This window comes from Trachinotus anak, unplaced genomic scaffold (genome assembly GCF_046630095.1).
Source record: "Trachinotus anak isolate AG129_WGS33_773 ecotype Australia unplaced genomic scaffold, CSIRO_AGI_Tana_v1 ptg000011l, whole genome shotgun sequence".
Taxonomy (NCBI): domain Eukaryota; kingdom Metazoa; phylum Chordata; class Actinopteri; order Carangiformes; family Carangidae; genus Trachinotus; species Trachinotus anak.
This window is the reverse complement of record NW_027273862.1, coordinates 17,480,291-17,492,982: the sequence shown is the minus strand read 5'-3', so window position 1 is coordinate 17,492,982 and position 12,692 is coordinate 17,480,291. Positions and strand designations below refer to the sequence as shown.

Sequence of the window (12,692 nt, the reverse complement as noted above, 5' to 3'; positions counted from 1 at the left end):
ATGTTTCTGACAGAACTATCCATTACCACTCCTGAGCTGTGGTATGCTTTGAAACCTTTGTCATTGATTTTGCATTTAGAAAGTGTTTTTTTAAAGAAGACCATGTGCAGTTACAACTTTTGCACATTCAGACATTACCTTTAAATACATATTCAAGGTTTGCAGACACTTATTGAATTTTGAAATTGAAAAATCTGGGCTCCATCGTCATTCAAAAAGAGTGTCATCATTATCATTATCAGCATTTCAATCAGTAAGATTGTAACATTTTATAATTAGTGTGTTGTGTTTGTGTATTTTGTGATCATATAGTGAGATCTTGTGGTAATGTTTCAGAATTTGACTTATCCTCAAGATCTTCAAAATACTATTCTATGTTCAGCAAAGTATTGAAATTATTCAAAAACTGAACGCGGGGAATTTCTTTTTTTATAGTGAAGCACAGACATTCTCCTTTATTTTCATTTGTCCGCTTTTCATCTCTAGACTGCTTCACCTAATGATGGGTTGTCATTAAGTGTGTCCATATTTTAACACAATTACAGTTGTGCTAATGATCCTAGAGCAGCAGCAGCCTTAACCTGCAAGCAATAAGCAGTGAGATGTGAGCCAGATCCTGCCTGTTCTGATCTGCATTAAATAGCATCCTCGGTCAATTACTCCTAGAGAATGCACGCATGCGTATACATTTATCATAATAAGATAAAACAAAATAGAATTTAAAAAACAACAGAACTGTTAGTGGGCAATAGCATAGCTTCTATCTGCCTTGTTGCATTGATCAGCAAATGACTGAGAAGGCTCCGTGTTGCGCTGCTGGCCATTAAGCAGGTCATGAGACGCAGATCACAGTTTCATCCGTTCATTCGGGCCCTGGTCGGTCAGGCTGGAGCTCGGGCCCGGGGACCCAGCCATTGTTCAAATCAAATCAATCAATCATCAATCATCAATCACCGTCGCGGGGCCGCGTGAACGAAATGCATCAGCATCCGCGCGTGCACCATGGCAGCCGACAGCTCGCGCTCCCCCGGAGGTGTCCGCAGCCAATAGGAGAGCGCCCCCCCCCGCAGCCTCCCCGCCCATTCACTCAACGCTGCCCCCTCCTCCGCTTGGTGTTTCCATTAGTGAGGAGAGGAGAGGAGAGAGGAGCGTTCACTCTGTCTTTCTTCTTCTTCTTCTTCTCCTCCTCCTCCTCCTCCTTCTTCTTCTCCTTCTTTTTTTATTTATTTATTTATTTATTTATTTATAGCCGTCCTCACCATCCGGTCCGTCCAGAATCCCCGGAGACATGGAGGGAGTCGGCAGCAACAGGAGCATGTCCTACAGTAGATGGAGTTATGACAGGTAGGCGAGCTTTCCCACGTTTCACAGGCCAGGCTGGAGGTTGGGGCTGCAGCTCGGTGGGAAGCCCCTAAACCCCCCCACCCCCCAACCACCGCTAGGTGACAGGTGCGGCGGGTTTGGAAATAAGAGGTGCGATGCCAGTGCGTTAAGGAGCCGAGGCATCGTCCTGTGTCTGCGACCAGGGATGCTCGCTTCACTCTGTGGACGTATGGTCCATGGTGTATTCGTCCTAGACGGGTCCCCATCACCTAAACATTCCCATAGGAACGGAGTATTTACGTTGCTCGTGGTACTTACTTTATGCTGTGCTATGCTTAGTGTGTTACTGCGTTTTCATAATACTCTATAGGTCTATCTATCTATCTACCTATATATATAGATGCATATACATATATATTATTTGACGTTTTACACTAAAAGTTTTATTTCTAAAAAGTGATAATGTAGACTAAAAATCATTCGCACCGTGGTGATAATATCTGTAGTATGAAAGCTGAATTGTTTGACAGTAAGTTGGCAGGCTGTGTCTGAGTAGGGGTGGCTGTGATCAAGACCTCACCTTTTGGTTCACATTCACACAGGCACGTAGAGTACGAACACAGAGTGCACGGATGATGATAGAGCCATGGTGGCCCTCTGCTTGACAATAGCTTCCCTTTGAAAAGAATTCATATTATGAGCAGGTGGAGGATTGTTTACCTGTGTGTGTGTGTGTGTGTGTGTGTGTGTGTGATTTATGAAACATTTCATTTAACAATTGCAACAAAATGTCCATTTTGTGTGAGTGTGTGTGTGCGATGTGTGTCCGTGAATGGTCATGACAAGTGAAAATGACTCTAACATGGAGGAAGAACATTGTTCGTCAACCTATGTTCAAGTGGCCTATACAAAACCATAGTGTAATAAAGTCACAATACACGTGCAGTACACTTGACACGCACACACACACACACACACACACACACACACACACACACACTGACTAACAGCACAATTATTATAAATATATCCAGGAATGGTTTCTAGCTAACACACATCAGAGCATACAGCTCTTCATTAGCTAACCAGTTCCTCTTCGGTCATACTCAGCCCGGAATACAATGAGGCTGGAGATACTGTAGGTGTATCTCTGATCATCAGAGGCACAGTAAAAGAAGTTTTACCCTGACAGCACTGTATGTGTTTGCTCACACAGTTTGATTGGTATTCTGAATCTGTGCTTGGACATCCCAAGAGGCAGCTGCCAGAGCAGCGGCCTCTTCTTCTCCTTCTAAGATTTCTCACAGTGCTGTGAAGTAATGTTTACTGTGTGCAACTAGTTACAAGCTGTGGGAGGTGCCGGGGCCTGTGCTGGGGTATTATTTTCTTTTACAGCAATATCACATGCTATCTTGTCCTTCAGAAAAACACCAGCTTTAGTTTTAGGGCTTCACTTCTCAGCACTTCTTTCCCACATACAGGTGAACGGATTGTTTCAAGTGTGCACATAGGCAGCTTCTCTGCTAATTAACTTCCTCAACAGATTGAGAGCCATGATGGGGGAGATTAAGTTAGAACTGACTATTTTAAAAGACTACTCACTCTTTCTTGCTGTTAAAATAAATTGAACCAAGACTACACTGCTGTGTTAATATTACCCTCTTTGACAGACACAGGACATTTGCATCAGGGGTGAAATTTAGGTCATTGGTATATCTTTATCTTATTGGAAGAATAATCACGATTCTTTACTAAAACACAGAATAAAAAACGGTTGTATCATGAGAAGAAAAACATTTGATTTTCAACAAGGCTTGAAGGTCAGTAAACATGATGGCCTCCTCTGAGATCTGTGCACATGTTGCTAGTTGTTGTTTTTCTCTTGTCTCTACCCTTTGGCAGCCAATTTGTAATTTGCTGGAGCATCAATGAGACATATTCATGCCTTTTCTTGTCAAAGAGCAGGGGCAGGGTAGAGAATGAAAAAAATGACATATCTTCTGTGTGTAATAGCACGGGGCCCTCCTGAGTTGGGGGGGTGTTTACATAGGCCTTCATGCTTAAATATAGACATGCATATGTCTGTGCATGTCTGTTTTCCTCTTACAGGGCCCCAAAGCTGTAACCATGACAACTATTATCCCTCCCCATTAAAGGCTGTGCTCATCAATGCTGCACCTACACAGGTGCTTCGTATTTTGTTTGAGTAACCCTTCTCCAAGGACTGTGTGAGTGTGTGTCGACTGTGCTTGATTGACATGGCTCGCACCTCCTGTTAAATCCTATTAAATCTGCAGCACCTGTTAGCATAGGAGAGGAGAGGTCACACTTTAATCTTTTTTATTTGTTCACGAAGTTTGCATAGATCTGTCTAACCTCAACCTGAGCAGAGGTCTCATTAGTCAGAGTAAGTGAGAGCACATGTGTGGGACGGCAGGGCTCTCTAACTGAGACACTAGCCTTCATTAGTGGTGTACTTAGCAATAATTATTCTAAAAATAATAGAATAAATAAAGAAGCGTGCTGAATGGTGCTGTTGACATTAATGTACAGGTTTATACTCTGCCAGCTGCTCAGTCAGAGATAATAAATATTTCATAAGACAACAGCGCCATAATACTACTAGATATCAAAAACGTCACAATATTTTAAGCTCCTTAAAGGTGGTAACCATAAAATCTTGAAGTGATGTTTTTGAACTAGTATTTGTATTAATTGCAGTAGTTATGTTAGTGTCTACCTGCCCAGTGATGGGAATCAGCTTATGGACATATTTGGTGTACATACAGTATGTCTCTCTTCAAATGAAAAAAATGTTCCCTCGCTAGAAGTTAAATCAGTAGATTTCAGCCATATCTAGATATTGTTAATTAAGGTGTCAGCACAGGCTGCCTGGGCACTGCCTCGCAGAGCAAGTTTATTAGCCAGGTTTTATTCAGTGGTTTGACCAACTCATGGAATTAACATGAACTGGCAACAGCTGATTAAGTCTGCCAGCTGCTGACTTTATCTCCCATTTAATTTACAGTCAGATTAGTGTGCAGAATGATGTTTTACTTTAGCAAAACTACTGATGAGTTATTTTTCTTACTGATTACTCAAGTCCCACCATGCTAAAGCAAAACCCTTCGTTACTAAGAAGTGAAATACTAAGACAAAATACTTGTTTATTAGTGTTCTCCATTGATACTGGATGATTTGCAGATAATTATGTAATTTAACTAGGCTTATTTATCTCGGATTTGAGTATAGCCATATAATAATAACGTGTTTTTTTGCAGGCATTGTAATTCATGGTGTATCCTGTTCGTATTTGGACCTACAGTACGTATAATCACACTGTGTCCTGGCACCCACTCAGTAAACACTGTATCCTAGAGATGGAGGGGCAAGGTGGGCTGACAAGATACAATTCAGGGCCTACAGAGCTCAGTACTGCTCATGTTTTTTTACTATTAAAGACAAAGGTTAGTTTGAATTTCCTTGTGTACGTGGTATTCCTCCTGTCAAACTGTTGTGCACTGCACAATGGCAAAAGAGGAAGCAGTGGGACTCGTACACAGTAATTTTCTCCTTAATTTCTCATCCATTATTATGGGACCTGATGATGTGTTGAACAGAGACCTGTCCCCTGCTGTAAGCAGTAACTGTGGGGAAAGCGATAATTAACTAACCATTCATTAATTAAAACACCTTTACTCGGCTGCCATTGACATTTGAGGTGGAAATGAAATTAAATCGAACTCCATCATGACTGAGTCCTGTTTTTTTCCTTCATTCCTGTCTAATCAATGGATTTGCTTGGTAATGGTTGGAACCTTGAAATAAATGTGCACAATTTTAATTTGCCAACTGAGCTTGTTCTTTCTTATACGTTTTATAAATACTTTTTCATATTAGATCTCATGGCACAGTGTTGAATGGAGAAAAAAAAACTAGCAAATTTCCTTACTAGTTTTGGCTTCACACAAAAGCTCAAGGCTAGCGTTGATACCAGTCTGGCAGCTGACAGTTGAGAGCAGACACAGTGGCCTTTTTTATCTGCATAAAGGTAAGAGGACATCTTTTGCCTGAGTATCTGTTTCATTCGGCCTTCCATACACACTACTGATGGCATTCTTGACCCCAAAACAAAGCTTTTCCAGACGATTCTGAAAACACTGGCCTTGTGCTTTATTAAGGACAACAGATGAAGATGATAGAAAATCTGAGCTCTTGGAAAACAGTGACATGAGACACTGTTGATAGCAGTTTAGAATTGAAGTTAAGATGTTATTAACCTTTACTTATGTTCATTTTGTTGATTGACCTACTCCTTACCAGGTGTTGGCTGCGATGCATAGTTTTGTATTTTGCAAAAACACAACCAAGAGACTTAACCATTTCCCCGCTGTTCCTATGTTTTAGTGTCAATGGAGATCTTTACCCACAAGGCCGGAAAAGCTAGCGAGGATGCACATCGGTCTTTCTATGGATGTGGTTGCCGTCTGTGTTTGTTAGGAGGCTTTGCATTGTTTGGTCAGTGGCCATATTGCCAAGCCTGTATTATATTCCTTTTCAAATTTCAGCTGTACTCATTTGGAATCTGTGCAGCTGTGGAGACTCCAATTGTCTCCTGACAATATAGCAAGAAGTTTCAATTTGTTATGATTGTGAGGTGCTTTCTCAGGATATCGCTTCTGAATAACTACTGTACATGAATTTCAGATCAGACCAGATGGGTTTCTCCAAGGTTTGCTCATGTCTGTTCAGCTTGTGATGACAGTGTGAACTGGCCACAGCAGGAGCTGTTGACAGTTAGTGCTAACAGTGCGTCTGTGTGTATGTTTGAAGCTGTAACCTGCTCAAATGTATGTTGTCATTAATGTGTAGTATATGCAGAATGATTTAAAAATTGAAACCAGTCCCATGTACCAGGAGACCCTCCTCCACTGGATGTCAGCTACACGCCAAGTCATACACTAAGTGCTGTGAGCACCTGAGGTGGGAATCTATTGTGCGTTTGGGGCCATTGTGGGTGGCTTTAAAATGAGTCACAAAAGAATCATGTTTGTTATGTAGCAATTTCAGACAACCAAACAAAAGGTTTGAGATTGATTCATCGGTCTCCAATACTTTTGCTTCCATTATAAAAGAAACAAAATTTTACCAGTCAAAAAATGAAAACAGAGTGGGTCAGAGGCAGAGTAGAGAGACAAATAACAGGGTTGTCATGACAGTCTGATCAGAATCTATAGAGTTGTTTTGCTCTGCACCGAAGTATTAAGTCAGCAAACTGACAGATCAATGGAACAACAAACACAGCCAGGTGATAGGTGATATTTCCTGTGGGCAGAAATGCATTAAACGTGTGTTTTACCAACCAAGGCAGTGTTGTTTAAAATTAAGAGTAAGATTTCTCCTTTTGACCCTTTCTCCCACTTTACTGTCTGATTTGACACTTCTTTAAACCACGGTCAATATTTCCAGCCTCAGTGCACTGACTTAAAGTGAGCTGTAAAGGGAGCATACAGCAGATATTTGATATTAAAAGTAATTTCTCAAGAATTTTTTCTTCAGAAACATACAGTATTGTGTTAGCACAGGTCTTATCAGCTTTTTCAGTGCTGTGCCTCTGCTCAGCATTACAAAGAGAGATGAGCCTGGAAAAGCAGGCCTGATACAGGTCTGTCTGACTGCTATGGCACAGTGCAGGAGAGCAGCTTAAGTGACAGGAGTTTTCCAGTGAGTGTCAGAACATCCACTGCCCGAGTATTCAGCTTCAGCTCTGCTATGGCTTCTTTATGGCATCAATAAACTTTATATGTATTGTTATTATAACATGCTCTTGGAAAATTGAAAAAACTGTTTAACTGGATGAAGAAATGCTGTCTCCTGCCTCTGTTTTTTTTCTGGTGATGCAGCCTGTCATGTCTTATTCATCAGATCTCCTGATTCTCCAGCTCCACGAGTCCTCTGCTGCACTGCTGTTATTATGCAGTTCATAGCTTAGTCACTGTCCACCTGTTTCTGTAGTAACCGCAGATAGAAAAAGCAGGGTAGCAAACTAAGCTTTCAGGCTCTTGTCTATGCTGCTACATCTTTTGTTTTTGCCTGGTAGGAGTTAGTGGATGCCCTCGGCTCCAACTGCTGAAAACCTACTGTGTGTAATGTGATGTTAAACTTAAACAATTTAAAAATCACCAACAACCTAAATAATTCAACACATTACACCTCTCTGTGTGTCTTCTATTAGGATACTGTGTAAGTTAATGCAAAAACCAAATGTTTCAGATGTTTCCTGGAAAAGGAAACCTTTGGACATCATTAGTGGCCCCTAAGCAGGAATTGGCATTTGGCACATATTTTCTCCTGTCACACACACATGAAACCATCACAAATGTGGGTTTGGTTCATACATACATTTTAGATGCAGATGACAAAGAACAATCAGCTACACACGCAGTCCAGGATAGAGCCTCTTAGATGTCCTCCACCGACACTTGAAGATTTTCTTTGCTGTGAAGTGTTTCAAGAGATGATCCGTGAAGTGTGAGAGTGGGCTAAGGATGCTGCTGAAAGGCGTGGAGGTGTTTGTGTAGGACAATTTTCCAAGAACTCATGAATTTCTCAGTGATGCATGTCTAATGTGAAACAATAATAGCACCTTAGTATCAAGCTCTAAACATTGCACTGATTCCCAGCTTGTTGGGCTGTGGGTCAGTACTTATGAGCAGCCTTGAATTTTGAATCGACTTTGGCTCCATAAGATCATTGTTTTAAATAATCTCATAATTCATTTTTTTTCTCAAAGAAAAAAGTCCACTGTGAAAATAAAATAGTTCTTCACCAAATGCCATCACTAAAGGCAATCTCTTTGTCAGTTTGGCATTTCTAACCAAAGCAAGTCCTCTATTTTTAGACTTGTAAAGGCAGTTTCATCAAAGGAATAGCATCGCCTCGGTTCATAAATCATAATCACTGTATGAGTGGCATGACGGTGTTTGTACCCTCCCCACTTTGATGCCTTGGCTGTTTTATTAAAACACAAGAGGTTGTTGGTTCTCCTTCACATCAAAGTGGATTTGTGTCAAATTACCCTTTTAGCAGCAGGTGTGCCTTTGGAGCAGGAGTCTGGAGTGGCATGACAACCCAGCTGTGTCCTTGGTCTGTATAGATGGCTACTCCAAGAAAAAAATAAAACATTAAGAAGTGCAGGTACCTTGAGTAAATGAGAGCCCTTTCCCCTACATTTACCAAGCCGAACAAAGCTGGGCAGACTGAATTCCATATTAGAAAATTGATGCATGATTGGAGAGTAAATGTTCATTTTCTGTGTGTGCTCTATCAGCATTGCTATGCTATTATTTTCTTACTCGAACATTATCAAAATATTTGTACCGCAAATGAAATTTTCCTGCTCAGTGATATCATATGTAAAGATGTAGACACAGTAATTTTGATGTCTGATACATATATACGTACAGACAGTATGTAAAAACCCATACATACATATCTGACCAGGTGTATGCATGAACACACAAGTTACATTTGAATATACAAACTCAAAACATTGATGGCGTGGTATTTGATGTAACCTGAAACTAGTCTGAGTGGTGGAGGAGTATAACTGCAGTGTGGTCATTCTAGCTTTATATTAACAAAGGATCATGTGATTGTCTAATGAAAAAAGATGTTGCACATAATGATGAACCTACAGAAAATGATCTCTCAACTCTGCAGTTTCACTGTAACACCGTACTGAGAGGTTTACAGCATCTTTTATCATTGCTTTGGGTTTATAGCCCACTATTCTCTATCACTACTCTCGTCAACCCTTTTCCTTGTACAGTTGTTCTGAAAAGGTTCTGATAAATTCAACAATACCTGCCCAGCACCAAAAGGCAGACCGACAAAGTTAGTGAAATTCATTTCACTATTAATGCTAATGTTACTCCGTGTCTACTGGATATATACCGTGTACAAATATATGTTCACCATAATAACTTAAATAAAAAAGCAAGTATATGCATTATCATTTTACATGCTACATTTCATGATTTAATCTGACACTGGTCAGCATTTCGGCCCCTGTATGTTCTGTAACTTCACTAACTGGACTCAAAATGCATTACTGTAAACTGTACTGCATACTAATTGTAGTACAGGGCCCTCATTTGATAAACTAATACTATACACTAGAGTAAATAAACAGATTCAGAAATATGATAAATGATGATGTTAAAAATCCCACTGCAGGAGAGCACCAGGAGGGAGGTCTGACACCCTGGAGAGGGATGATAAAAATGTTTATACTAAGACCCTTCTCCATTCCTCTTTTATTCCTCATGGTCTTGATTTGATCATCTCACTCTCTCATGAGCTCTTCTTCTCCCCTTTTTTATTCTCAAACCTTGTGCAGTCACTGCAGCTAATTCTTCTTTCAGCTTGCATTACCAGCGGACTACCATGATTTTGTATTCCACAAAACTATACATTTACCTGACAGATCTTTCTGTTACCCCTCATGGGCAAGTACAAAGCCTCTGTTTGTGGGTAAGGTAAAATCTGTAAAATCGTGGCTGAAAAGTGAAAGCGCTCTCAGGGCCTGGAGGAGATTTGGATACGAGTCTTCTGTCAAATAATTCCTGAACTTTAGCTTTTAGTGACGTAGGTAAATTGCCTTCAGTCTTTTTACTATGGATTTTAACCTTTTTTTTATTTATGATTTATGTTTTTTATTGGATTCCTAATGGATTTTGTGAACACTGTTTTGAATAAAATCCATAAATGCAAAGTATGTTAATTGTGTTCCCTCTTGCTATTCTTTTTTCCATTCTCCATCCTCTCCTCCATAGCTCTCTACTACTGGTGGATGTGTGTGGGATATGCCTCTGGAGCTGGTTGCTATGGTGAAACATCATGGTGTAAAATTGAGAAGTGGCATTAAGTTTTTGAGAAATATACGTGCGTGCGTGCGTGTGTGTGTGTGTGTGTGTGTGTGTGTGTGTGTGTGTGTGTGTGAGTGTGTAATTATGTACCTCGCATCCATGAGCAGACTGTAAGTGTGAACGTGCAGTTTTATCTCCCTCTGTCCATTCATTATATTACTCTTGTCTTGCTGGGTCTGAAGGATGCTGCATGATTTTTCTGCTGCTCTTTACTGAATATATTGATTCATGATGTTGATATTTATTGACTTCGTACTCATAGGTAAAGAAAAACATGAACAAATAATCATGAAGAACAGACGACAGACAAATATGTACTTACTGCAGAGACACAATTTGTCGTTGGAGCATTTGGCCACAAGTTTCATGTCTAGAGGAGACTCTAGTCATGAATATAGATAATACATTATGCAATAAATAATGATATTGATAAATATAGACAAAATATACAAATTGTAAAATAATTCAATGTATTTAAAAAACCCATTTTATCACAATAAGATTAATTACATGTAGGTCATTTCTTATGTTATTCCAGCAGGGTTTTATTTCAAAATGTCAAATGTTACATTTTTACAACATAGTTTTTCAAAGTGCATCTTTTCTGTCATTATGCCATTCTCATCAAAAGGTTTTTCTCTGTATACTTTCCATTTTCACTCACCTGCAATAACCCTGATTTAGCATATGATTTGAAAGGTGACTTAATTCACAGTGGTGCCTCTCAGCTGTAATACTGTTGAACTGGAGGGAGCATAAATCATATTGCTGTGTGATTAATGGATAGTTGGAGGATTATATTGATCTGTTAAACATGAGAGCAGCTGGCTTTCTTAAATACTTTAACAGGTGCTGAGCAGCTACTGGGACATTGTGACGGACAGTTTGGCATCCAGCCATGTAACTTAGCTCTGTTGTACAATCATTAATTATATACTCATTTGTATGTACCCGTCGTCCCTGCTGTGTTCATTATGTTTTATCTGGATGTCTCGAATTGTTTGCCTGTCAAGGCCTCCTGAAGACTGATACGAGACTGAAATATGGCTTCTCTTTCTTAGGAGACAACAATATAGTGTGCAGCCCCGCTTTGTTTCCTCCCTCGCTGAATAGCAACATAGCCTTTGGAAAAGGTGTCTTAATACCAGTATTACCACAATAATACCAGGGACATGTAAACACTGACAAACGTGATGTGCAGAGCCAGGGTGGAGAGTGTTTCTCTCCTGTCACTGTTTCACTTTCATTTTCCTTCCAACAGTTTTTTTGACTCTGTTGACTGAACATTTGATCAGTTTCTCACAGTATAAACTGAAAACCAGAGTCCAACGATACAGAACAGACTGTTGTGTAATGACTCAGTGAACCAAAGATTTTTGTCAGTCACTGACATGTAGGTTGGAAAAACCAGAAACACTTAGGCCTGGCAGTACTCTATATTGATGGATGTCACTGTCAGCTGCAAGTATTTTGCGTTTGTGCTTTATAATAAATATACATGATGGTAAAAAGTCTGTTAGGATAATCCCCCCACAGTGAGGTAAGGCAAGGAGGTTGTGATTTTCCTTTTATTGTCTTTCATTTTTCACGTGCCAGATTATGTTATCATTACATTAGGTTTCCGCTCTAAATGCATATAAATGTGTAAATGATTATGTAAACAACACCAACATGACAAAAATACATGAATAGTGTTCAACAACTTCTTTTCCATAAATCTTAGGTGCTGTTGGCTCTTGTGGAACATGTGACTGTGAATTGCTCTTACCTCACAGAAAGTGAAAAGCTGGAAATGCAAAGCTTGACAGCACCGCCATGTGTTCGTGAGTCATCACTACACAATTCTATCACTGTTCAATGAGTCCCCCTGTTGGTCAAGAAATATCAACACGGCCACTTACTGCAGCAGCACCGTGACGTTACTGCAGGCACTGCCAGATATTGATTCATCACAGCGACCGCAACTGTTGTTATTGAAGGGGGTAGTGCACGTGTGTTAGCGCATGTGAATCTTTTCTTGAGGCAGATATTATGGTTAAATAGGGTACCAGTGAGCTTTTAAATGATAATTAGTTTCCACTGTTGCCATGGTGACGGGAGCGAAACCAGCAGAGACGTATGTGTCAGAGGAGGCAGCGTGACATACACAGAAAGACATCAGCCACTGCCTTCTCGCAAAGATGCTGAGTTAGGGTGCAAGTGTTGCACACATTCACACCGCAGCGCTCCCTCCACCTCTCTGCTTATGTCCATAGAATTAAAAACATTCATTAGCACTGCTCCTTCATCCATGAAATTATCCGAGAGTCAGAACGACAGGGTCAGCTTCATTTTTTCATGGAGAGTTTTTCACTCGAGTATGACTTAGTAGTGAACAAGCTGACTGACTGCTGATGTGCTGTGAGGAGAGGAACGAGGCCCAGAAGAGGGAAGAAAAAA

The 12,692-nt window shown here is 40.3% G+C and overlaps 1 protein-coding gene across 4 annotated transcripts in view; it reads left to right on the top strand.

Annotated features, from left to right (window-relative positions):
• The first annotated feature begins 1,124 nt into the window (after window positions 1-1,124).
• Window positions 1,125-12,692, top strand: part of tub (TUB bipartite transcription factor) — a 40,986-nt gene continuing 29,418 nt past the window's right edge. For 3 of the 4 annotated variants that reach the window (XM_071488553.1, XM_071488548.1, XM_071488547.1), the window contains exon 1: window positions 1,125-1,344. In XM_071488553.1, the coding sequence (XP_071344654.1) occupies window positions 1,289-1,344 (56 nt within the window). In that variant the 5' untranslated portion in view covers window positions 1,125-1,288. Of the gene's footprint in view, window positions 1,345-11,976; window positions 12,077-12,692 lie in introns of all 4 variants that reach the window. The other variant, XM_071488552.1, reaches the window with a different exon arrangement.